This window comes from Macrotis lagotis, chromosome 2, assembly GCF_037893015.1.
Source record: "Macrotis lagotis isolate mMagLag1 chromosome 2, bilby.v1.9.chrom.fasta, whole genome shotgun sequence".
NCBI classification, from domain to species: Eukaryota; Metazoa; Chordata; class Mammalia; order Peramelemorphia; family Peramelidae; genus Macrotis; species Macrotis lagotis.
The window spans coordinates 103,988,122-104,013,611 of NC_133659.1; the positions used below are offsets into that span (position 1 = coordinate 103,988,122).

The 25,490-nt window shown below is 39.4% G+C and overlaps 1 protein-coding gene and 1 long non-coding RNA gene across 2 annotated transcripts in view; one reads left to right on the forward strand and one right to left on the reverse strand.

Moving 5' to 3' along the window:
- LOC141513016 (uncharacterized) overlaps positions 1-4,875 on the forward strand; it is a 72,454-nt gene extending 67,579 nt beyond the window's left edge. Inside the window, exon 3 of the long non-coding RNA XR_012475660.1 lies at positions 4,694-4,875. This is a non-coding gene — a long non-coding RNA (uncharacterized LOC141513016). The remainder of the gene's footprint in view (positions 1-4,693) is intronic.
- Positions 4,876-6,979: 2,104 nt separating this feature from the next.
- On the reverse strand, positions 6,980-20,746 carry KISS1 (KiSS-1 metastasis suppressor). Its single transcript, XM_074220414.1, has 3 exons — positions 20,658-20,746; positions 14,277-14,387; positions 6,980-8,230 (listed from the first exon to the last, which is right to left on the reverse strand). Exons 2-3 carry the CDS (start codon positions 14,371-14,373, stop codon positions 7,935-7,937), a joined length of 393 nt encoding a protein of 130 aa, XP_074076515.1. The 5' UTR covers positions 14,374-14,387; positions 20,658-20,746; the 3' UTR covers positions 6,980-7,934.
- Between the last annotated feature and the right edge of the window lie 4,744 nt (positions 20,747-25,490).

Consider the following 25,490-nt stretch of genomic DNA (forward strand, 5'->3'; position numbering starts at 1 on the left):
TATCCTATAATATGTGCCATTATAATTAATAATTATTGAGTCAGCATGGTTTCCTCAAGATCAGGTCATGTCAGAATAACCTCATTTCCTCATTTTGCCAGGGTAACTAGATGAGGAAAATGCTATAAATATAATTTACCAAGATCTGCAAAGCGTTTGAAAAGTATCTCATGTTTTCCTTGTGGGCACGATGGAGAGATATTGGCTAGGCAACAGTACAGTTAGGTGGATTCAGGCTACAAAGTACTATGTGTTATTTGTCCTTCATTCTCGAAGAGGACCAATAACATCAGGAAAGAGAAATGTTTTGACTTGCAAGTGAATTAGATTTAAGTGAGGCTGGGCTGTGCAAAGTCATCAACTTCACTTTCTCCTCTAGAACCATCTGGGTCCAGTGGTCAGCTATGGATCAGGAAGACTGGAGATGATCCTGGATGCAATGGGAGACCTTGGTCTTTTTAAGCTAAGTCCTTTCCCAGGTCTCAGTTTGTCTGAGGCAATGCCCATTCAGTGATTAAGACTAGTTAAGGAATGAGGAAAAAATGACTTCTTTTAACTAGTCAATCATCATCATCATCATCATCATCATCATCATCATCAGGGAGAGGTTCAGGTCAACTTGGAAGGAGTTATCAAGTGAAGTGCTCCAGTTATCTTTGTTTGGCCCTGTACTGTTTATGTTCTTTTTTTAAACCAACTTGGATAAAGATATAGATGTTAAGTTTATTACATTTGCAGATGACGCAAAGATGAGAAGCTGTGAAGGATTCCTAATATATTAGATGACAGGAAACATTCAAAATGCTCTGAATAGACAAGAATGTTTGACTGAAACTAATTTTTGATTTGACATTTAATAGTGTTAAAGTCTTACGCTTGGGTTAAGAAAAACATCAGTATGAAATTGAGTATGTGTAGACACATGTCCGTCTGAAAAAAAGATCTGGTATATAAGTGTATGTTTGTAAATGTGTGTTGGAGGATGGCAGGTCAGTGGACCAGGTGCTCAATGAGCCAACAGTATGACATGACATACAAAAAAGTTAATGTAATTCTTATCCTGTATTAGGAAAGAAATAATATCCAGAACATGAGAAATGACACATTGCTCTTATGTGACTCAAGATTGAAAGATTTATTTCTTTAGAGTATTATAGTATATCCTGAATATCTCTTGATCTTCCACCTCACTACAGCTAGAGACAAGGAGCAAGATAGAGACTGTGTCAAATATGCTTCAAAGAGGATTGGACACACAAACAGGAGGAGTTAGCCTATTCAGTTGGTCTTAAAGGGAATGATTCTGCTGTCAGATACTCTCTCTTTTTCTATTTACCAGGAATCATTAGCCTCTCCCTATGGGATCCCCTTCCCCAACCCTGTATGCCTTTTACTTAATCATTCTCAATGAGTACACATGATATGAAATCCTGTTTAGACAAGCTTGAGGGCTGAGTTTTCTAGTTTGTTTCTTTTCCTATTATATGTGATGGAGCACTGATATTGCAAGGGACATTTCCAACCTTGGAAACAATTTTATGATTTATAAAATCCATTATTTTCTCCAATAACTCATTTAATTATTCCTTTAAGAATCTGGATGCTATTACATTTGGTACATATGTTTAGTATTAATATTAATTCATTGTCTATGTTACCTTTTAGCAAAATGTAGTTTCCCCAGTTATTTCTTTTAATTAAATCTATTTTTACTTTTTGCTCCAGATCCTTACCTTCACTCTGTGTATGTCTCTGTTTCAAGTGATTCATAATGTAAACAATGTATTGTAGTTTTGTTTTTAATTCACTCTGCCATCCACTTCCATTTTATGGATGAGTTCATTTCACTCACATTCACAGTTACTATTATTATTATTGTGTATTTCCCCCTTGTTCATCTCTCTCTTTCCCCAGTTCCTCCTCAAAATTACTGTTCTTCTGATCACTTCCCTCACACTACTTTCCCTTCTATCAGTTTCCCCATCTCTTCTCTTATTTTTCCCCTACTACTAACTACCCTGTAGGGTAAGCTAGCTTTTTTGGCGGGGGGGATTGTGCAAGGCAATGGGGTTAAGTGCCCAAGGTCACACAGCTAGGTAATTATTAAGTGTCTGACAAGATTTGAACTCAGGTCCTCCTGATTCCAGGGCCTATGCTCTATCCATTGTATTATCTAGCTGCCCCATAAGGTAAGGTAACTTTTTATACTCAACTGAGTGTGAATATTATTCCCTCTGAACCAATTTTGATGAGAGGTTCAATCATTCCCTATCATTTCCCCATTTTCCACTCCACTATAAATACTCCTTTATAACTCTTTTATGTGAGATAATTTACCCCCATTCTGCCTCTCCCTTCCCTCTTCTTCTAATGTATCCCTTCTTTTCATCCTTTAATTTAATTTTTTTTGGATCCCGTTCTATCATAGTCAACTCTCACCCATCTCCTCTGTCCATGTTCACTTTTTCTAACTGCCCTAATAATGATAAAGTTCTTAGGAGTTACAAGTATCATTTTTCCAGGAAGAAACATTGAATCCCTTTTGATTTCTTTCCTGTTTACCTATTTTTGCTTCTCTTGAGTTTTTTAAATGATTTAAATGATTTTTTTCAAAATTCAATCTCTGACCTCTAGGAGCTTACAGTCTAATGGAGAAGGTTTGACATTCCTCCCCAGTTGTGCAGATTTGACCATGTAAACTCAGTAAACTCCATTGGCTCCCTTTGACTTCCAGGATCCAATATAAATGCCTTTGACTCTTAAAGTTCTTAGCAACAGCTTACTTGTTGTTCCTTAAATACTCTGTCTTTATCTTGGTGCCTTTGCTTTGCTTGTCTTTCAAACTTAATGTTTTTCCTCTTAACCCCAACCTCTTATAAATAAAAATCCCTGGTTTGCTTCCTCCATTCAATGCCCAAAGGCCATCTTTTGCTGGGGCTTTATTCCCAATCCCCCTAGAGGCTAGAATCTTCCCTGCAATACAAGTATATAATATGTACTTCCTTATTTACATGTTGTCTTTCCATCAGTTTGATGGTCTTTGTATGTCCATTTAATAAATAGTTAATTGATTGGGGATAAAGGGAAGACTGGGCAATTGTATGATAAAGATTGCAGGGGCAGCTAGGTGGCGCAGTGGATAAAGCAGCGGCCCTGGAGTCAGGAGGACCTAGGTTCAAATCTGGTCTCAGACACTTAATAATTACCCAGCTGTGTGGCCTTGGGCAAGCCACTTAACCCCATTTGCCTTGCAAAAACCTAAAAAAAAAAAAAAAAAAAAAAAAAGATTGCAGCCAGCTCTGTCTGACTAAGCTCAAAAAAAAGCATTTTAATGTGTACCAGATGTGGTTGAAGAAAAGATAAGATGGAAACACTGGCTGATAATTGTGCAGATGAGTGCAAACTCTCCTGCTCCCCTCCCTTTTTTGCTGCCCTACTCCCCTTTTTGGAAAGAGTGTGGGCCCTGTAGTCAGCACTTAAATGGAGAGGAAGGAAGAATGAAAAAAGGAGTAATGAATATCTGACATGAAAGATCCTCCCTCTTTTTACATAAGGCCTGCAAACTATCCTTTTAAAGCAGTTTTAAAGCAGATCCTCAGGCAGAAAAGAAAACTTGACCTTATTTCCTCTGTTTAGCCAAGTTTCCTTAGTACTCTCTTCTCAGTCATCTCCCATGGATCAAAGAAAGAAGTCAGCCCAAATTGCAAAGGCATAATATCTATGGATTCAGTGCCCTCATTTTTTAGAGGCAAAAACAAGTGACTTGCCCAGGGTCCCAGAGGCAGAGGCAAGATTTGAATCTGAGTCTTCTGAATATAAATCCCTTTCTCTTTCCATAATTCCAAGCTGCTACTCAGGTAATCCTGCCTGGTACATGGGCACCAAACCTTAGACTCAGTACATCAGTGGGGCAGACTCAGCAAACCAGGTGGGGCAGGTGGGGGAAGTCCCCATCCTTTCTTCTGTTTCCAGTGGAAGGGCCCCAGAATATACAATCTTCTGTAGCAGAAAAGAATATCTGTCTCTGCAGGTAGGTTTAATCTGAAACCCAGATTTTCTACTTCTCATTTGTTTTAGAACAGGGACTGGGGAGGGGATTCCAAGGAACTCCTCTTCCTCTTCCCTTGCCACAGTTCCCTGAGGGTGTCTGATGGCAGAGAACTGGGGTTAGCCTCTCCTGAAGAGATCAGAGTCACAGTCATGGGTAGACTGTGCTATGCCTTCTCCCACCTTTGACCTCTCTGAGGACTTTTCATCATGATAGACAGCTCTCTTTTAGGAATCTCTGAGAATGCAATAAATCTAGAGAGTAACCAAAAGGCTTGAAGCCCAGGCAAGCATAAGGACACACTTGTGTTTAGTCATTTCAGCTGTGTCTGTCTCTTTTCATGACCCCATTTGGGATTTTATTTTGACAATGGTTTGCCATTTCATTCTAGAGCTCATTTTTCAATTGAGGAAACTGAGGCAAACTGGATTAAGTGACTTGCATAGGATCACTAATGTCTGAGGTTGGATTTTTAATTCAGGTCTTCTTAACTCTAAACCCCATTTTGATGGGGTTGGGATCCTTCATTTTCAAAGAGGACCAATGATATTACAATGTTTTGTGAGTGATGTCTTGATTCACACATGAAATGTATTTAAGTGAGGTAGATCTGCATGAAGTCATCAATCTCACTCTCTCTTCCAGAGTCATCAAATCCACTGGAATTCAAGTCAAGACAATTGGAGATGACCCAGAATGCAGCAACTTCAGTGACCACTCTAAGCAGAACACAGAGCCTTCTTCAGTCACATTCATGACCACTGGAATAAATTGTTCTTATCTACCCATTCTATCAGGGGACACACTGAGTACCAATAAATGCTTACTGGATGAATGATTAATTGATGTAACAAAGTCCATGTGGAGACAGACTCAGGAGAGTTGGAAAACTGCCCAGCTAGCTGCTTAGCAAACACTTCCCTGCTCCTCTCCGTTGTCCAAACTGAGAATGGGGTTTATCAGATGAGGTAGGGGAGACTCCCAGGGAAAGGAAATCAGATAAGCAGAGGGAAGGATTGGGAGACCTGGACACCAAGAATTACTCCCCTTCCTCTTCAGCAGTAGGTAAATCAGATACCAAGTTGGTCCCTGACAGAGAAAACTGTTCACTTTGAAGAGTAGGCATGGGTTCTTTGTCCTTCAGAGTGGAGACATGTGTAGCAAAGCACTTAGACATGTTATCTTTTTTTTGATCCTCATAACAACCCCTGAAAGGTAGATTCTGTTATTATCTATATTTTACAGATGAAGCCAAGAAAATTTAAGTGATTTGTCTAGGGTACACAGCCAGTAAGAGTCTAAAGTAAAATTTCAACTCAGGTTGTTACGACTCCAAGTCTGATATTCAATCCACTGAACCTCCTTGGTGCTCAGACTAGGGTTAAAGAGGGGGCATGCTTGGCATCCTAGAACCATATAAAGGCTTTTAAGGGTGGAATTCTTTCTCAAATGAGAAATGATGTAAAAGCATTTGCAGAGGATAGCAACCCATCCACATATATAAACTAGATGGAGAAGGTAACTGAAGGGTTAAGGGTTAGGTCAGGTTGCTGTGTTGTCATAGCAACTTGCCAGTTCCCATAGATAGGAACACAATGCTATCTTCCACCCATCTCCACATCCAAACCACCATCAGAATCCCAATTCTTTTCATACCTAAAACATGGGTGAGACTTGGTGTTGAAATTCTGTAGATGGAAAAGGAGCCTGGGTTAGGGCCAGAGAACTTGGGAAAGTCAAATGTTCACATTTGTCAGAAGCATAAAGTCCAGTTCTAGGTCTGGGTGACGAGGTGATTCAAAATCAAGTCGTGAGAGAAACAGTTAAGGGAACTGGGGGTGTTTAGCTTAAGAAAAAAGACTTGGTGGGGGAGGAAGGCAGGGGCAGATGCTTCACTTCAAATATCTGAAGGGATCTTAAATGGATGAGAGAGCTGACTTACTCTGTGTAACTCCAGAGAACAGTCCTAGAATCGGTGGGATAGTAGATTTTAGCTGTTAGATTCCCCTGCAAATTGCATTAATCTTTTATGACATTTCTCATCTAACTTTGAATATCTCCAGTAACAGGAAACTCACTCTCTCCCAAAGCAACTCATTCTATGGTTGGATTACTATAACTTCCTTTACTCAATTGAATAAGGAGCAGAGCCTAAGCAATAGAATTTTGCCTACTAGATTTTGAGAAATCCAAGTATAGTTCCTCCAAATCCCAATTCTGAACAATTGGAATAATCAGAATGGCAAAAATATAAACTCTCTGAAGACAAAGACTGTCTCTTTAAATCTTTGTATTTCTAATATTTAGTTCAGGGTCTGGCACATACACAGTTAAGTGCTTAATATTTATTATTAATCCCTTTCATTCACTAACCCAGAAAGTCTTTATGGTGGAAAGAGCAGGAAAGCAATGGAAAAGCAGTTAAGAGTCAGAAGTCCTTGGTTCACATCCTGCTTTTGATGCATATTATGCTTATTTATCATGAGTAAGTCATTTCATGATGATTCACTGATCCCTAATTTCCTCATCTCTAAAATTAAAGAGTTATATTAAAAAGTCCCCAAGGTCCCTTCCTTTTTATAACAACCCTAGAAAGTAATCACACCCCCCCCCCCACCAAAACAGGAAGCTCACTCCTCACAAAGTATTTCAATCCATTACTGGACAACTACAATTTATCAGGTAGTTATTCCTTTTCTCTAGACTGGGATTAGGGGGCAGGGGCTGGAGATTTTCCAAATCTGGTAAACAAAATTACTTTGATTAAGCTTCATTCCTTTATTCAGTCACTCCAGTTCACTAACCAAGTGCTTGTGTCTCATCTTCCTGGGGCAGAATAACCTTCCCGGAGGCCTCCCAAAATGATGATGATGAAAAGTGTAGAACCAAATGTCCCAAAGGAAAAAACCCTGGAGTTCTTATGTTCATTTATTCACACTTTATGTTTATAGTAACAGTCATTGCCTGATTACATACATGGAAGAAGCAGTGATATGGAGAATCCAAAATGCAGATCAACTATTGTTCCTATCTGACTTTAGGTTATATATACTTATATTTGGCTAGAAGTTTGTGTTGAAACTTAGAATCCATACCAGTTTGCAGTATAAGGTCCTTGAGGCAAAGGACTATCATATTTTTGTATTTCTGTCCCCATTGGTTAGTATGAAACCTGGTACATAGTAGCATCTTAATAAATGCTTGCTGATTCATTGGTTAATTAGTATGACAAAGCCCCAACGTGAGGATCCTATTCAAGAGGAGTCAGCAAGCTTCTCAGCTGCCTGCGTAACAACTCCTTGCTCCTTATTCTTTCTGGGGATGGATACCAACCCATCTCAGATTGATACAAGTAGAGCAGCCTTCTCTAAAGGTTGGGGCTACCTTATACCTTCTTGCAGATAAGTAAAGGATTTGAGTATTATAATTTAAGACTGTTACAACCCTTACAGTTGGTGAATGTAAGGGAGGTAGAGCAAGCTATGGTATCATTAGGAATGGAAAGGATAGTTAGTGGCACAGAGAATAGGATGTTCTGAGTTTGAATTGGGACTCAGATAGCTGTGTGACCCTAGGCAAGTCACATAACCTTTCTTGTCTCAGTTTCCTCAACAGTAAAATGTGCTGGAAAAGGAAATGGCAAACTACTCCTGCATCTTTGCCAAAAAAACCCTCGCTGGGGTCATGAAGAGATAGACAGGACTGAAAAATGAATAGGCCACAAAGCAGATAAAAAGGAGTTGATATAATTTCTTTTATCTCCTCTGAACAGGTCTCCCTCCTCCTCTTCCCCCGGTCCGCACAAAAAGTCCAGCCCTCTTGCTTGAAACTTTTGTCCCCAGGTTGAAATTCATCTTACATCACAGACACATACACACAGTCTCTATTAGGCATGTCCCCGAGCCTTCCCCATTCTGGCCTGTCGCTTTCCATAACGCAGGCCAAAGGAGTTCCAGTTGTAGGTTGACAGATCTTTCTCTCGCTCCACCAGCAATGCTCCTTGGGGTGTGGAGATCAGTCGGCTTCGAGTGGGGCACAGGCCTGGCCATAGTGGGTCTGGGGTCTCATCAGAGGAACAGAGGGGCGCCAAGCTCTGTGTTTGTCCTGTCTGTCCTGGCTTCTCAGAGCATCGGGGCCTCCGTTCCCAAGAAATTAGGTGGGCTAGGAGGCGACCCCGCTGTCCTAGGGCAGAAAGTCAGACAAAGATACTGAATTAAATACGGCCTAGCAACTCATCCAATGTGGCATTGAACCCTGGAATGGATTCAGGGAGGCAGCATTTTGCCTTTCAGGACCATGCTGTTCCCCAACTCCCTCCTAATCTAGTAGATAATACTTATTTTTTAATCAGAAGAACTGAGTTTAGATATTATCCTTGTCACTTACTGCCTGTATGGCCTTGGGCAAATCATCTCACCTCTGAATCCCTCACTGTAAAATAAAGGGGTTCTTTCAGCTCTAAATCTATGATCTTGTCTGTCAAGCAATCAGGGTCTCAGTTTACTGTAAAATCATTCCAATTCTCACATTCTGAAAACATGAATCTGTGATTCTGGATTAGGCCAGAGACAATAGCAAATGCCTAGGGACTATTTCCTTTTTCTTTATTCCCCCAAAACACCCAGAAAAAGCCCCTGAGTACATGTTCCTATCTAAGAATATTAAGCACATAGTCTAATGTGCAGCAGTGAAATCAATCTTGCCCAGGGGAAAGGAAACCCAGTATAGTTTAGAGAAATGGTGTGCTACATTTGACTATCTCTGTGTCTGAAAATCAAGATGCTAGGAGGCAGTAGAACTTTTCTAAGCTGTACAGTAAGGGCTGGCAGCCGGGATCTTTTCATCTGTGTACCTCTACTGCCTCCTATAGTACAAAGAAGACTTAAATGCTATTTAACAAATTCAGAGAATTTTTTTAGAGCCATAGAATCACATAGAATTTAAAGTCTAAAGGCATCCTTGATATCATCTCATGTAATCGCCTAATTTTATGGAGAAAGAAAACCTAGACTTAAAAGATATTAAGGAACTTAATGGAAGGAAAGAAGGCAGGCAGGCAGAAAGGAAGGAAGGAAAAGGAGGGAGGTAGGGAAGGAGGAAGGAAGAAGGAAACAAGAATTTATTAACCACTTAATATAATGCCAGATACTATGTTAAATGCTTACAAAGATTATCTCATTTAATCCTCACAACAATTTTAAGAGCTACTGTTATTTCCATTTTCCAGCTCAGGAAAATAAGGCAAATAGCAGTTAAGTTTCTTAGTCAGAATCCCCCAGATAGAATCTGAGGTTAGATTTGAACTCAGTTCTTCTTGACCTGGGTTCTGTTCATCTTAAGACCTAGTTGCCATGTCTGCCTGAAGTCACATACATGATAGTAGAAAGTAAGTAATAATAAGTAATAAATAATAATAATATTAATATTAATAGAGTAAGATGATAGTAAGGAGCTGGATCTGGGTTGGAGAAGCAGACTCTGGAACAGAGAAAGGACTCCAGAGGACAACCAGATCAATCCCAAGCTGAGCAAGAACTTCAATGAAATGATAAATAGTTCTTCAGTCTGCTTGCAAACCTTCAGTAAAAAGGAATTCATCAGTTCAGGAGATAGCCCATTCACTTTTGAACAATTACATTGGGAACTTCTGATATCAAGCCTAATTGCCTTTTTTTAAGTTTTTTTGCAAGGCAGTGGGGTTAAGTGGCTTGCCCAAGGCCACACGGCCACGTAATTATTAAGTGTCTGAGGTCAAATTTGAACTCAGGTACTCCTGACTCCAAGGCCAGTGCTCTATCCACTGAGCCACCTAGCTGCCCCACCTAATTGCCTTTCTGCAACTAATAGACATTGAATCCAATTCTTTCTTTTGGGTCCAAGAAGAAGAGGTCTATTTTCATATAACAGCTCTTCAATTATTTAAAGACCTTAGATTACTATATAAACAATATATTTCCAATTTCTTTTTTAAAAATATTCTGTTTTCCAATTATATACAATAGTGGTTTCTACCTATCATTTTTTGTAAGGTTTTGAATTTTACAATTTTTCCCTACCCTCCTTTCCCTTCCCCATCCCCTCATAGAAGGCAGTCTGATAATCTTTACATTGTTTCTATGCATGTATACATTAATCAAAAGTGAATGTGCTGAGAAAAAAAACATAAAAATAAAACATTAGAGATAGCAAAATTATGTAGTATAAAAAACAACTTTTTTTTAAAATTGAAGTTATTAGTCTTTGGCCTTTGTTTCAACTCCACAGTTCTTTCTCTGGTATATTCCTAATGTCTTTAACCAGATCTCATATGGCATGATTTCAAGGCATTAGACCATTCTAGTTACCTTCCTTTGAATAGTCTCCAGCTTCCTTAAATGTGGCATACAACTGAAATCAGTACTCTAGATGTAGTTTAGCCAGGGTACAATGGACCTATTATCTTTTTCCCTCTCAACATCCCTCAATGCAACCTAAGATAGAAGTAGTCTTTTGGCTACCACTGTTGACTCATATTGAGTTTGTGGTCCTCCAAAGCTTGCAGATCTTTTTCAGATGAATTGTAGAAGTTGCTTCTACCCCTTCCCTCCATATAATCTTTATTTTAAAATTTTTATTTTCAGTTCAAAATTTTCTCCCTCCTTCTACACATTACCCACCCATTGAGAGGGCAAGAAATTCAACACTTGTCATATATATATATATATAAAATCATGAAAACTATATGCTCCATGTAATCTTGAAGTTTATTTTTTGAACCAATATATAAAAAATTTTCATTTATCCACGTGAAATATCTTAATTGATTCAGTCCAATCTGGATGTTTTTAGATCCTCCTTCTATCCTTTAACATTTCTCCTAGCTTTGCATTATTTTGAAGTTTGATAAACATAGCATCTATATCTTTAGCCAAATCACAGATAAAAAAATGCTACATTTTTGCCACTCTAGAGATCTCTGTCTTAGGTGATATTGAGTCATTTGTAATAACTACTTGGGTCTGGTCATTTAACCATACTATTTATTCATTTATTATCTGACCTATTTCTCTGCTTATTCACTAGAATAGCATGAGAGATTTTGTCAAATCCTTTTCTAAAATCTAGACAAATGATATTAAAACAGTTTGCTGTTCTACCAGTTTAGTAACCCTCTCAGAAAAGCAAATGAGTTTTGTTGACTTGTTCTGCTCTTGATTAAGGCATGTTGATTCTTTATGGTTGTTGTTTCCCTTTTTGGATATTTACTAATCACTTCTTTAGAAGTAAAATTTTTCCAAGTTTCAAAGTCAAGGTCATAGCCCAATAGTATTCATTCTTTCCTCTTTTTCTCGACATTTACCCTCCTCCTCCTGTCTTTAAGCACCTCTCTCACTTTCTATAATCTTTCAAACATCATTGGTAGGGTTAAATAATCGTATCTGGCTCTTTCAGTACCTTGGGATCTAGTTTATTTGGGACTTGAGCCCATCAAGAGGAGCTAGGTGTCTCCTAATAGTTGTTTTTAGAGTCCTGTCTGACTCTTCATGGGGATTTCTTGGTAAAGATCCTGTAGTCATTTGTCATTCTCTTCTCCAGCTCATTTTACAGTTGAGGAAACTGAGGCAGGCAGGTTTAAATAACTTGCCCAGGATTGTGCAGCTAGTAAATATCTGTGATCACATCTGAACTCAGGAAGATGAGTTTTCCTGACTTTTGGCCTGGTTCTACTGCCCCACTTCCTTCCTAGATATCTCAATTATTACCTCCCTATTAATTACTGTTCTGCCTTTGGGCAGATATATCCAAGATTATATATCTATAATATATAGATATATAATATATATATAATTTTCCTCAAAAAAAACCCAGAAGCAAAGTAAAACTGAGAAGCTCTGTTTCTTGTTTGAATCATCCCATTTACCTCAAACTTCAGCCCTATTCTTTCATTGACCATTTCTCCATTCAATTTTTTAAAACCCCTTTTTATTTTTGTTAACTGTCTTCACTATTCTCAACCCAACCCAGAGCATTAGCTCTTCTAACAGTATTCTAGTAGGATCATGCAATTCCTTTTAATTGCTCTCTGGTTATCTTTTTTTTTTGCTTCCATTGTCTTTATGTTTTTAAATCTTTCAGTTGGTCTGAGTTCCCTGTAAGTCTACATCAGTCTCTTTTGACTGTTCCCTTCTTCTCTTCATCATAAATCATTTCTCTTTGTGTCTTTAGAATTTTATTCTAGTGAGTTTCCTATCTCTTCTGTAGTCACTTCCTCTGCAGAATTTTAGACCATGAAATCCTAACTATCCTTTTTTTGAACGCTTCTCTCTCCAAGTCTAAGTCACATGTCAGATTTTGACCAGCCTCTCCTATCACAGCTTCTAAGATGATGTGGTTATTATCTCTCTTCTTTCCTTCACTCTAGTCTCATTATTTCTGCTTCTGTCACCTCCTCAGGTCATTTGATTCTTAATTCAGAGCTCTTTCTACCACAATATACTATTTTGTCTCAGGCTGAGTCACTATGGGTAAATCCCTCAATCTTACTGAAAAAAAAAAAAGCTTTACTACCTCTAGAAGGAAAATGATAACCACAGAAACTCCACTGCCTCCCCTAACATTCTGATTATAGTAATTGCTGAGCCCCAATAGGTGATCTGAGTGACAAATGAACTATATTATCTGGGTGACCTTAACTTGAATTTTCCTCTCCTGGTCTCATTTTCCCCTTCAGTTGATGAAGTTAACAAGAGGCTAATTTGGAAGGTACTTCAGATTGGAGACCTTGTTAAACTTCCTATGATTTTTGGCAGGAAGAACAACCTTGCCAGCTTTGAGTTTGCACAATAACCCCAAATTGATTGTGGCAGAAGAGTTGAAATGAGAACTCTTTGTGTGACTAGGGGTGGGGGCTGACACTTGGTGGCAACAAGTTCTCTCCTCACTGCTCCCCTCTCCCATAATGCCCTGATGAAAAGGTAAGTGGGAGAATTACAAAGGCCCAGATTTGATGAAGTTTGGGCTAGGACCCTTTCCTGTAGATTCTTGATCCTGTTTCCCCTTCCCTATCTCCATTTCCCGAGATGACTAAGATGGGGAAGAAAATCAAGGGAAGAGGGTCCCTTCCAGGCAATGAGCAAATGCCCAACATGGCAGGCCTTTGCAGGAAAGATTTGGGACATGTACTCAAACTCCCTCACCCTGCCCCACTACCACCACCACCAAAACATCAAAAAATTTTTTCTTGTCAATCTAGTTTCCATAGTTTTCCAGTGCTAATGAGACCTTTTGGGATAAGTCCTAAAACAACTGTTTGATGAAGTAGAAAGAACACCAAATTTAGTTTGGGGACTCGAATTTGGCTACCAGCTCTGTTGCTTCATTCTTTGAGTCTCAATTTCTTCATTTGTAATATGAGGCAGTTGGATTAGATGATCTTTATGGCCTCCTACAGTTCTAGATCTATGATCCCATGACTCCTTCTTGACTGTACTGTCTAGGTTTCAGGGAGGTCATTCTCTCAATTGCTTTTTGGACAAAATGAAATCCAGAGAGAACAACTAGTATACAAGCAGCCAAGTAGGAATGCAACCTAGGAGTAGACTTCTTTTCATTTCAGGATGTTCTTTTAAATCATGGACCACACTAGTGGACAATGCCACCATTTCCACCCCAGTATGAAATCTAGTCATGATGCCATATTATTTTACCCTATGACTTTATTTTTTTTTAGGTTTTTGAAAGGCAAACGGGGTTAAGTGGCTTGCCCAAGGCCACACAGCTAGGTAATTATTAAGTGTCTGAGATGGGATTTGAGCCCAGGTACTCCTGACTCCAAGGCTGGTGCTTTATCCACTATGCCACCTAGCTACCCCAACTCTATGACTTTAAACCTCTGACTCTCTCTGGGTTTCAGTTTCTTCACCTGAGCAATTTCATAATAATCTCATCAAATTTTCAGGTCATGCATTGATCTTAATACTATTTGCATCTATTAGAGTATATTTTTTAAATTCCCCCAAAAGCTGAGAAGTTACTGATTTCAGAGAAATTTTTTATTTCATGAGTATATAGATAACTTATATTCAGAGGCAATATATTTTTTATATAAAATCTATATAATCTGATGACTCATTTGTGTGTGTGTGTGTGTGTGTGTGTGTGTGTGTGTGTGTGTGTGTGTGTGTGTGTGTACTCAGAGTATTTTCTGGATACTCAGATCTTTATTCCATCTTTCCCACTTTCCTGGTACCTGTGAATCTGGGGTTTTCAGCAAACTTGTCTAACATCTCTCCAAATGGGAATACAGAGAAGAACAGTAGTAGCTGCCAACACATTGAGGTTCTCATCCTGCTGGGGGGACCTAGAACAGAGAGAGAAAGAGAATAGAGTCAGTTGATGACCCAGACTAAATCCCATTTTGATTCCTAAAAGGGTCCTGTAGTAGGTGCCAGGAGGGACAACCTAGAAGAAAAAGAAGACAATGCCAACCTTTTGGAAGATCCCACTTTAATGGGAAAGACTGTGTCCCTGCTCTCAGTAAACTCCAAATAGGATGGTGGAGAGAGAGAGAGAGAGAATCAGAGTCAGGAAAAAAATTAGAAGTACTCATAAAGCAAGTTTTAAAGAACTACAAAGTAGCTCCAGCTAGCCTGAGATAATCACATTTCCAAAATGAAAGAAATTATTTTACCCTGGAGGACCCCATGGACCAGAGAGGGTCAGTAATTCCCTTAAAGTCACACAGGTGGCAAAACTGCACTTTTTTTTTAAAGATTTTTCAAGGCAATGGAGTTAAGTGGCTTGCCCAAGGCCACACGGCTAGGTAATTATTAAGTGTCTGAGGCTGGATTTGAACTCGTGTACTCCTGACTCTAAGGCCAGTGCTCTATCCACTGTGCCACCTAGCTGCCCCCCACTGTGCCACCTAGCCGCCCCCACTTTTCTCAAAATACAACACTTTCCTGGATGTCACGTTGTCCCAAGTACTGGAAGGATATGGTCAAGGGAAGCCAGTTTGGTGGTGACAGTTAAGACTACCCAAAGTAGGAAGTAATGACCAGAACAGAGTGCCGGAGTTCAAAGAGAGCATATTTCTGTGTAACTCTTAAAGTATTATAGAGATGGGAGTTGTTTCTTATTGTTATCAATCAAATAAACCTCAAAAAACAAGTAACATTGCTAGAATTAGGACGATGGGAAGCAGGTTTTCTTAATCCTGTCTTGCATTGGACACTTTAAAGAGCTCTAGACTCAGAACCGGGGAGAGAGAAGAAAGATGATGACTCAGTTCAGGTAGACACCCCTATAGGAGATGACAGGATTGAAATGCTTCCCTTTTTAGCCTGATTCTTGTGGGAAATAGAATTGTGTGAATTTGTTGTGCTCGTAGCAATTTTTGATCATACACAAGTGCTCTTGTGTTCATGTATTTAGGTGTATGTTGATTTGTAGATTTTGGAGGGCTGTACAAAGGAAAGAACCAGATTTAAAATCAGAGGACTTAAATGTAATGCCTAACTTCGTTAATTATTGCCTAAGAATGGCACTGAATAAGTCATTTAACTTCCTCATCTGTAGTATAAGGGTGAGTGATTAGATGGCACCATAGTACATATAGCACCAGGCCTAGATTCAGGAAAAGTTATCTTCCTGAGTTCAAATCTAGCCTCAGACACTAGCTCTGTGACTATGGGCAAGTCATTTAACCCTGTTGACCTCCGTCTCCTCATTTGTAAAATGAACAGGAAGAGAAAACAGCAAACCACTTAGATATCTATGCCAAGAAAACCCCAATAGAGTCATGTCATGCAGAGTTGGGCCCAGCTGAAATTCCCGAACAACAATATAAGGGTGTTGGGGTGAGTAAGGTCTCTTGGGTCCCTTCCAGTTCTATGTCTATGACTCTATTATCCTTTCTCTCAGCTGCCTAGTCTTAGGATTATCTATTTAGAACTAAAAGGGACTTCAAAGATCATCTAGGTCAATACCCTAATTTTATAATTAAGGAAATAGGCTCAGAAATGTAAAATGATTTTGATCAAGTCCATACGGGCAGTAAATGTCAGTGCTAGGACCTGAGCCCAGAGGGTTTACTCATGATTACTGAAGAAGAAAAAATATTATTATTATGGTATTAACGTATACCTAGAGGTAAAATTGTTTCGACTCTTTGTGATTCAGTTAAGGGGTTTCTTTGTCAAAGGTACTGGAGTGGTTTGCCATTTCCTTCTCCAGTAGGTTAAGGCAAACTGAGGTTAAGTGACATGACTAGGGTCACACAGTTAGTACTAAGTTTCTGAGGCCAGATATGAAATCAGATCTTTCTGACTCTGGGTCCAGAGATCTATCCATTGAGTCACCTAGCTGCCTACACCTAGAGGTAAGACACTTCAAATAAAAAAATGTATCACTCTACTCTCTAAACTCTCTAGTAGGAGAAACAATCAAGGTGCTTGGTATTAGGATTGATCTGCCTATTATGTACCAATACCAAGCACCTAGATTGTTTTCTTCATCTGTTAAATAATGAGGTTGGATAAAATAGTTTCTTAGGTCCCTTCCAGCTGACATTCTGGGTTTCTATGGATCAGTCATATTTAGGTCTGGATGTTTCCTGTACCAGAGCCATTTGTCAAATTGGTCCGCCTCTTTCCTAACTCCTTTCCCCATGAGACATCCTTTTCTTAGATCCAGCCTACCTTCTTCCATTTATAAGTAGCATGAGCCTATTTCTTTCTTCTTTCTTCTGTCTTCAGGGAAAATGAAGAAAATTTAATTTACAGGCAATAGCCCTTGATAGAACTAGGGACTATCATTATTTTTGTCCTTTTATTATCAAAAATTCACACACCCCCACTCAGAAAAAGTCATTTCATCTGACTTATCAGAATAATTGTCTCCATTTCACAGTCTCCTAAAGCTCTGAGTGGGTGTAAATAGAGTAAGCCGCTTTTTTTCTAGAGGGGGAGGCTTGCCTGCCCCTTCCTTTTGCCCTCCCCAGATAATGCCTCCCCTGCTCTTTTCCATCATCTCCCTTTGGACTGGGCCCAAGAAAAACTCAAAAGATTTAGGAGAAGAGAAGCTGCTAAGAGATGAGAAGGAAAAGGAGTCTCTGGGTCAGAAAAAAGGGAAGAGTCAGAGAGAGAGACAGATTCACATTCTAAATTCAAATTTACACTCGGGGTAATGGAGTTGAGGATGCATGGTGGAGGGAAGTAGGAGAAAAGGGTCCTCTGTTCCTGTGTCTAAGGACCTGCTTCTAATTGTGGCCTCTTTTGCAAGGACTGACTTAGAACCAAACAATGCTATAACTGTAAAGGACCTTGGATGGAGATCACTGTGTCCTCTGACTTAGAAGAGAAGGGAACAGTAGACATCTTCACTTTTGACAGAAGAGGAAACTGATGGCCAGTGAGGTAATAGAGGATAACACTAAAGCCCTCCTAGAGTCATGGAACAGAAGTGCCCCAAAGTGTGTCTGAAGGAACTCTTCCTTGCCCTTCTCTCCTGGATTCAGTAAGCAGAGTAGACAAGAAAGCAATAGACAGGGAGCCAAGAAATCCAAATTGTAGCCCAGTTTCTGCTACTAACAAGCTGGGTGCCCTTGAACAATTTACCTCAGTTTCTTCATCTGAAAAATGAGAGGGTTGGACTAGGTAAACTTTGAGGTCCTGATCTTGGAAAGATATTGGAATATCCCCCATCACATAACTTTCTTTAAGTCTGGATAGCAGGGATTGTGTGTGTGTGTATAGACTCTTAGGAAACCCCTTCAGTGGATTCTGCTAAGTCAGTCCTCAAATTAGTGGATGGAGGAGGCCCCTGGCAAATACTCTCCCAAATCTTGAGCTCTATAATGTAAGGATGACTCTGGAGAGAGAGAGTGGGTGTTTCAGAGGAGGAAGAAAGCAATGGAGATACTGAGTGAATAAATGTGCTCTTTTCCTTCATTCTACTGCCTCTCTCTCTTTCTCTCTCTCTCTCTCTCTCTTTCTGTATATACATATATATATATATGTCTCTGTTTCTCAATTATTAAATATTGTATTATATTATTAAATATAAATATATATATCCCTTTATATCTATTTACTAGCAACATAATATCCACCTACTATATATTTCTATCATCTATCTATCTAATCATATCAAACCTGTCTTTATATAAACTCTCTCATTCCTGGAGGTTACATCAATGATGAAATCACAAGTTCAATCCTCCTTAAAGATAATCACTCTAGGGGCGGCTAGGTGGCGAAGTGGATAAAGCACCGGCCCTGGAGTCAGGAGTACCTGGGTTCAAATCTGGTCTCAGACACTTAATAATTACCTAGCTGTGTGGCTTTGGGCAAGCCACTTAACTCCATTTGCCTTGCAAAAACTAAAAAAAAAAAAAACAAACAGATAATCACTCTAACAGCCCCTGCATATTAGTGATGCTCACAAAAGGAAGGGAGAGAGCTCTGCTGGGGTATTAGATTAACTGTCAATGACCAGAGCATACCAGCTGGTAGGGTGCCAATTCCTGGATTATATTGACTAGATCCATATATAATGAATAAAGGCACTGATACCTAGAATGGTTTCTTCTTGGCCATACAGTTATTCAGGGAGCTAAGTTAGCTTTTAATCTATCTGCTCAACTCACTTGATATCTGTCATTCTAGACATGACCAACCTGAGACAACAGAGTAAAATATATAAAGCTTATATTTGTGTCTTATCACCAAGTAAATCTTATCACTAGCTTTGAATATGCCAAACACTTTTGGCATCCTTTTCTTCCCTTTCTCCCAAGCCCACCAGGTGCCTAGAGCCCCTGTGCCAATCTCTGACTAACCAGAACACTTTCATTGAGTGTCCAGAAGAGACACCCAGAAGGACCTCATGCTACTGGACCTCCTCAGTCTCCATTTAGACTGGTAGCTTCTGTGTTTCATTACTTTCAGTCCATGCAAGGGTAACTGAAGGAGATCTGAAAAGCCAATTCAAGTTCAGTTTTTTCTATCCTTGTTTTTGTTCAGACATATCCTGTAGGGAATTCCCAATGAGAAAACTTTCTCTAATACAGATCACCATTTACTTTCTGACATAGAATCTCAGTTTCCTGGATCAGGGTCACACAGTGTACATGTGTCAGAGGAGAGACAAGTATAAAGTAAATACAGAGGCTTACACCCTTTGCTCCTCCTTCAAAAGAAGTTGCATTTTAAGAAGGGCTTAGAAAATTTAACTCATGCTAATGGAGATTTGTGCCATTTTAGAATCAAGATAAGGTTCAATAAGTATCAAGATAAAATAAAGTTGGGAGGTGTTTCCCAACTCCCCTCAAATTACATAAGTTAGAAAATTGCCACACTCCTGTACAGAACTCATCCTCCTGCCTATATTATTAATTAATCAAAAAGTATTTATTAAAGTACTTATGTGTCTGATACTGGGGTAGGCTCTGGGGACCAAAGGACAAAAAGTCTCTCCAAGTCTCAGTTTCATCATCTGTAAAGTGGGGATAACAGTATCTGCCCTGCCTTGCCTAAGATAAAGGTAAGGTTCAAATGAAAGCTATAAAGAACTATGTGACATTATTCTTATTATTTTCACATAATCGGAATAGAACCAGAGTTCCAGAATATTGACTAAATGTCTGAACAGAAATCTATCTTTTTAGCAGAAAAAGGCAGGGATCTTGCTTTCCCAGTGCAACTCTGCTGACCCTCTTACTAAAGTATTTTCCTTTCTCAGTTTCCTGGATCAGGGTCACATACTCTAAGAGTCAGATAGTCTAAGCCAAAATTTTAAGATTTTTGCAGGGCAGAATGATACTTGCTTTTGTTCCTCAAGCTGATAGATTCAGAGATGGAAGTGAATTTAAAGGCATCTAGGCTAACCCCCCACCCCATCGAAGGACAGAGGTTAAATGACTTTCTCAGAGTCACACAGCTAATGTGTCAGAGGTAAGATTTGGACCCAGGTCTTCCTGGCTTCAGATCTAGTATTCTAACTATTACACCACACTGCCTCTGCCCTAAATCTTTACCCAATTTATTTCTTAGCCAGTCCCACTTACCCCAGTTGGGGCTTTGACCATTATTGTAGCTGCATTCAGCTGATTCTTGTTAAAATGTTAACTATCTATGGACTTTTTAAGGGAGAGGGGACCCTTTGACTTCATAGGTGAAGGTAATCCTGATAAGGAACTTCTACTAATGCATGTCACGCCTTCCCTGTATCTTTATAGTTGCCTTGAACCCAAGACTTGTCTAATCCACTTACTACTCTATGATGCCTATTGCTTGGAATTGCTCTGAAGAAGATAAAGAAAATTAGACAAATTGTGCAAAGGGGGAAGGCAAACTGGGGACCAGGAAAGAGTAAAGGTAACACTTTACATTCATACCTGATCTCATCTAATTGAGGACCCCAGAGTATCCCTGCTAACTCGGACCCCATGGGCAGCTGATCAGTCCTAACTTGACTTGAAGTCCTGGTTGATACACCTTGACTTCATCTGGCTACAGCAGTTGCACTGGGACCAACTCTCTCATCACCTTGGTCCAGGCACCCTCCTCCCTGCCAGATTCAGTTGATCCTAGAATCTCCTTTCCCCCGGTATGACTAAGATGCCACTTACCTTGGCTCAGCTCAGGGCTGAGGGGACAGCAGGGTTTGCAGGAGCCTCAGATCACAATCCAAGGAAGGCAGTTTCTGAGCTAGTGGAAGGCAGTCTCCTCCCTCCCTCCCTCCCTCTCTCCCTTTGTCTCTCCCTCTCCAACTCCAGGATCACCTCTCTGTTTTTATCAAGACTAGAGTGACGTTTTCAAGCTTGGTCCCACCTCTACTTTCTGTCCCCTCCCTTGTTAATCCCTCTTTAAAAAAATAAAAAAAATTTAAAAGCTACTTATTCACAGTCCTGTTTTTTGCCCCTTTTCTTTCTTTACTTCAAGTCTCCCATAAGAGAACTCTGCCCCGCCTTTCTTTTTTTCTCTTGTCTTCCATACTTTCCTGTATATTCAGTTTCTCTCAACTCTCACTCCCTTAGTCCCCTCTTTCCTACTTTTCTCCTCTATTAACCATATTGGTCATTTAGCTAAACCAAAGAGAAATCAAAAGGAGGTCCTAGAATGAAGTGGTAAGCTCAGATTATGGTAACTTTTTCCTCTTGGTCCTTTGGTCAAACAGTCTTGAGTAATTACTGTAAGCCCTTTTAGACAGTGGAAGAAATAGTTAATAATAATAATAATAATAATAATAATAAACTATTGCTATTATTATTAATTATTAACCATTGATTAATAATAAATTATTTCTAGAGGTAGCTTGGTTTAGTAAAGTGGTGTCAAATTCAAATATAAATGGAGTCACTGAACTATAGATAAGATCCTTCTAACTGAAAACTGACTTAGAAAACAATATATTAACATTATTGATGTTTCATGGCTGCAGTAGTGTCTGATTTTCTGTGACACCCATTTGGGGTTTTCCTTGGCAGAGATACTGGAGTGGTTTTCCATTTCCTTCTCCAGTCATTTTATAGATGAGAAAACAAAGGCAAAAAGGGTTTAGTGATTTGCCAGGGTCATTCAGCTAGAAAGTATTCTGGATTTGAATTCAGGTCTTCCTGACTCCAGGCCCTGCTCCCTCTTCACCTTCCTGCCACCTAGCTGCTCCCAACGTTAACACTGAATATGCTCTTTAGCATTTTTTTAAGTATTTTGTTAAACATTTACATTTTAATCATTCAAGGTGGTATTGTAGGCATCAGTGTCTCTGGCTATATGTTTGATATCTTTGCCTCACTGGATAAAATGATGGATTTGAATTTAAAAGGACTCAACTCCAAGTATTAACTTCAATTCTTGCTAGTTCTGTGACCAAAGGTTAGGTACTGAAACTTCTCTGTGACTTGGTTTTCTCGTGTGTAAAATGGGGATAATGTCCACTGTTTTATAACTATTATGGGGCTCAAATAAATCAAGGAATATAAACTTCTTTGCAAATGTTTCAACAATTTACAAATGTCAGTGATGTTGTTACCATATACTTTTTTTTTTTAGGTTTTTCAAGGCAATGGGGTTAAGTGGCTTGCCCAAGGCCACACGGCTAGGTAATTATTAAGTGTCTGAGGTCAGATTTGAACCCAGGTACTCCTGACTCCAAGGCTGTTGCTGTATTCACTGTGCCACCTAGCCACCCTACCATATACTTTCTTGAAGGATATTTTGAAAGAATGAATTTTAAATGAAGCCTCTAAACAGATCCTAAAGTGACAGAATCCATGAAAAAGCCAGAGTGAAAGGATCTCAAAGGAAGGAAAGAAGACAAATAGTTGTACTTAGAGGCAAGAATGCTGCATGAGGTCTATCCTAGAGACATTAAGGGAATTATTTATGGAAGATTCAAATGATCAGAATCAGAATGTTAGAATTATGTTAGACTTTAGAGGTCATCTGGGCCATCCTACTGACCCACCTAGAGGGCACAATGGTTAGCGCATTAGACCTGCAGTTGAGAGGACCTGAGTTAAACCCAGCCTCAGACACAGACACAAGTCATTTCACTTGTGTCTCCCTTTGTAAAATGGAGATAAGAATAATAGCTACTCTAGGTCTCCCTTTGATAAGTCAGTCCACTCTTGGGGAACATGATCCCCTAAATAAACTCTCAAGCTCCTGTACTCCTCTTTATGCTACTTATGATGGCAGGAGGTGCTGCCCCTGTTGCTGCTCCTGCTAATCCATTCTCTCCCCACTTTAGCTTCTGCTAACCATAGTAATATGTAAACAAACCATTTTTGTCCCTAAAAAAATAACACTTTCTGGGTTGTTGTGAGGGTCATATAAAGATAGTATTTTTAAAAAGCTTAGCAGAGTGCCTTTCATACAGTAGGCTCTTAATAAATATTTGCTTCCCTCCTTTTCTACTTACCATATCTGACCTCTTCTTAAGCCCTTTTGGGATCAGGATCTCATTGACTCAGGATCTGAGCTTTCCTTCCTCCTTAGCATCCACTATAGTGGCTCCATGACCACATGATAGAGAGCTGGCTTCCAAGTTCAGGAATACTCAGATGGGTTCAACACTCAAGTCTGACACATATGAACTGTGTGACCTGGATAAGTCACCACCTTGAGCAAATCTCTAATACTGTGACTTGCTGAACCAATACTAATTAGCTTTGGTTGGGACAGTGTCGTCATCTGGAAGGTCCCTGTGTCAGTGAAATCACAGGTTGAGACACTATGTCAAATAACAGGTGAGCCCCCATTTTTGCCTGTAATCTCTGTTCCCTTGTCCTGCCTTGAGGTCTTCCTAGGATCTCCAAACTCTGTCTCAGGGTATTCCAAAGGGTTTCCTCTCTGTATCCTGCCTGACGATTGAAAGTCAGTCAAATATGGAAATAGGTTCAACAAGATTGTATATGTAAAACCTATAACAGATTGCTGATTGTTATGGGGAGGGGGGAAGGAAGGGAGGGAAGTGGAATAATGTGGAACCAAAAGTATACAAAAAGATGAATGTTGAAAACTATCTTTGCATGTAATTAGAAAAAAAATAATAAAATAAGATTTATTAAAAAACAAAAATAAAAATGTAGAAAATTATCTTTATGTGTAATTGGAAAAAATAAAATACTACTAATATTTTATTTAAAGTCAGTAAGGGGGCAGCTAGGTGGTACAGTGGATACCAGCTCCAGAATCAGGAGAACCTGAATTTAAATCCAGCATCAGACATTTAATAATTACCTAGCTATGTGACCTTGGGTAAGTCACTTAATCCTGTTGCCTTGCAAAGAAAATAGTAAGTCAGAAGCATTTGTTATGCACCTACTTCATAGGGGGAGAGATAATACTGCTACTATTGGGGATAGAAACCCAAAACCACAGTCTCTGAACTAAAGGAGCTCACATCCTAATGATGATGGAAGGAGGGAACAAGAATTTACCATAAACTAAGTATTTTATAAATATTATTTCATTTGATTCTCACAACAAACCAGGATGCTAGTATTATTTATCATAATTCTAAGGAAATTGAGGCAAGCAAAGGTTAAATGACTTGCCCAGGGTCACCCAGCTAGTGTCTGAAACTGAATTTGATCTTTGTAATGCAGTGCACCAACTGGATACCTCACAATATAGGAGGATGAAGGAAACAATATGTAAAGCCTATGTACAAACAAGAAGGGGAATTTCAGAGGGAAGATACTAACAGAGGAGGGGGCAGAAGGAGCTGGGAAAGGTCTCCTGTGGAATATGGGATTTGAACTGGGTGGTGAAGGAAAACAGGAAAAGCCAGGAGGAGGAGGAGAAAATGAGGACAGTTAAGTAACAAAGTGAATAAAGACCTGGAACTCAGGAAAAGCTGAGTTCAAATCTGGTCTCAGACACTTAACTAGCTGTGAGACTTTGGGCAAGTCACTCCACCTTGTTCGCTTTGGTTTCCTCATCTGTTAAATGAGTTAGAGAAGGAAATGATGAATCACTTCAGATGGAAAAACCCCAGAACCTCCTTTTCATTGCAGAGGATGATGAGAAGATCCACATGGTGTACAATTTCTGGCCCCCCTCAACCACTGAAGAGAAGAGTAAATCCTACCTCTCTCCAGTCCTGAAGGAAGTCATACTTTCAGCTACTACAACAACAATGATGTCCAAAGTGTTTTTATATAAATTAAGACCAAATCAGGTGTGTGGCTTCTTGGTCACACTTGGACCAACTTCTCAGAACCATTTTGGGATCAAGGGCAGAGCAGAAGGGAAAACAATCATTTCAGTTTCATTATCAGTTCCCTCCAGCCCATTTCTAATTTTCTTTGGGAGTCTTTATTACCAAAGGAATCACCTGATTTAAATGCTAAAAGATCCCTTACTTCTCACTACTATGATGCTTTGACAGTTTTGAAACTGGTCAGGTTTTTAAAAAATCCAAGCCTGGGGAGATTTTAAAATCTACCTGTTCTAGAGCCACCAGGAGAGGCAAGAAATAGGAAGATGGGGGAGGGGGCTCCTAGTTCCTGGTTGACAAAGAAGGGATACAGATATTAGTCACTTTAGGGTTTGACCTGCCTGCCTCTTCCTAGGGAGGTGTTTCCCTTCTGTCTCATCTACAAGGCAACTCCTTTTTCTGGGAAAAAAATAAAAACCACTTTTCTCTTCCCTGCCAGCAGCTCTGGCACCTTCTTTAGCCCTCTGCTATGATAAGGTCCTATGCTACAAGACATGGTTAGTTGTTGGCAAGACAAAAACAATAATTCTAACAAGTGGGAGATCCCTTACCAGTGTCACTTACCTCAAATACTGAAAGAACTGGAGAAGGCTGTGAGATTTGGATTGGGGGTTTATCTTTTGGGGCTTTTTGGCCATTTTATTATCTACTATTAAAAACATTGTTATGATAGGGGAAAAAAAGAAAAGAAAATCCCAAATGGGGTCACATAGAGTTGGACTTGACTGAAAACAAC

What these genes read in the sequence shown, in the direction of transcription:
- KISS1 (XM_074220414.1), bottom strand. Translation starts at nt 14,373, where the DNA reads ATGAGAACCTCAATGTGTTGGCAGCTACTACTGTTCTTCTCTGTATTC. An exon ending in TGAAAACCCCAGATTCACAG is followed by an intron (nt 8,231 to 14,276) that starts GTACCAGGAAAG and finishes TTTCTGCCCTAG; the next exon opens with GACAGCGGGGTCGCCTCCTA.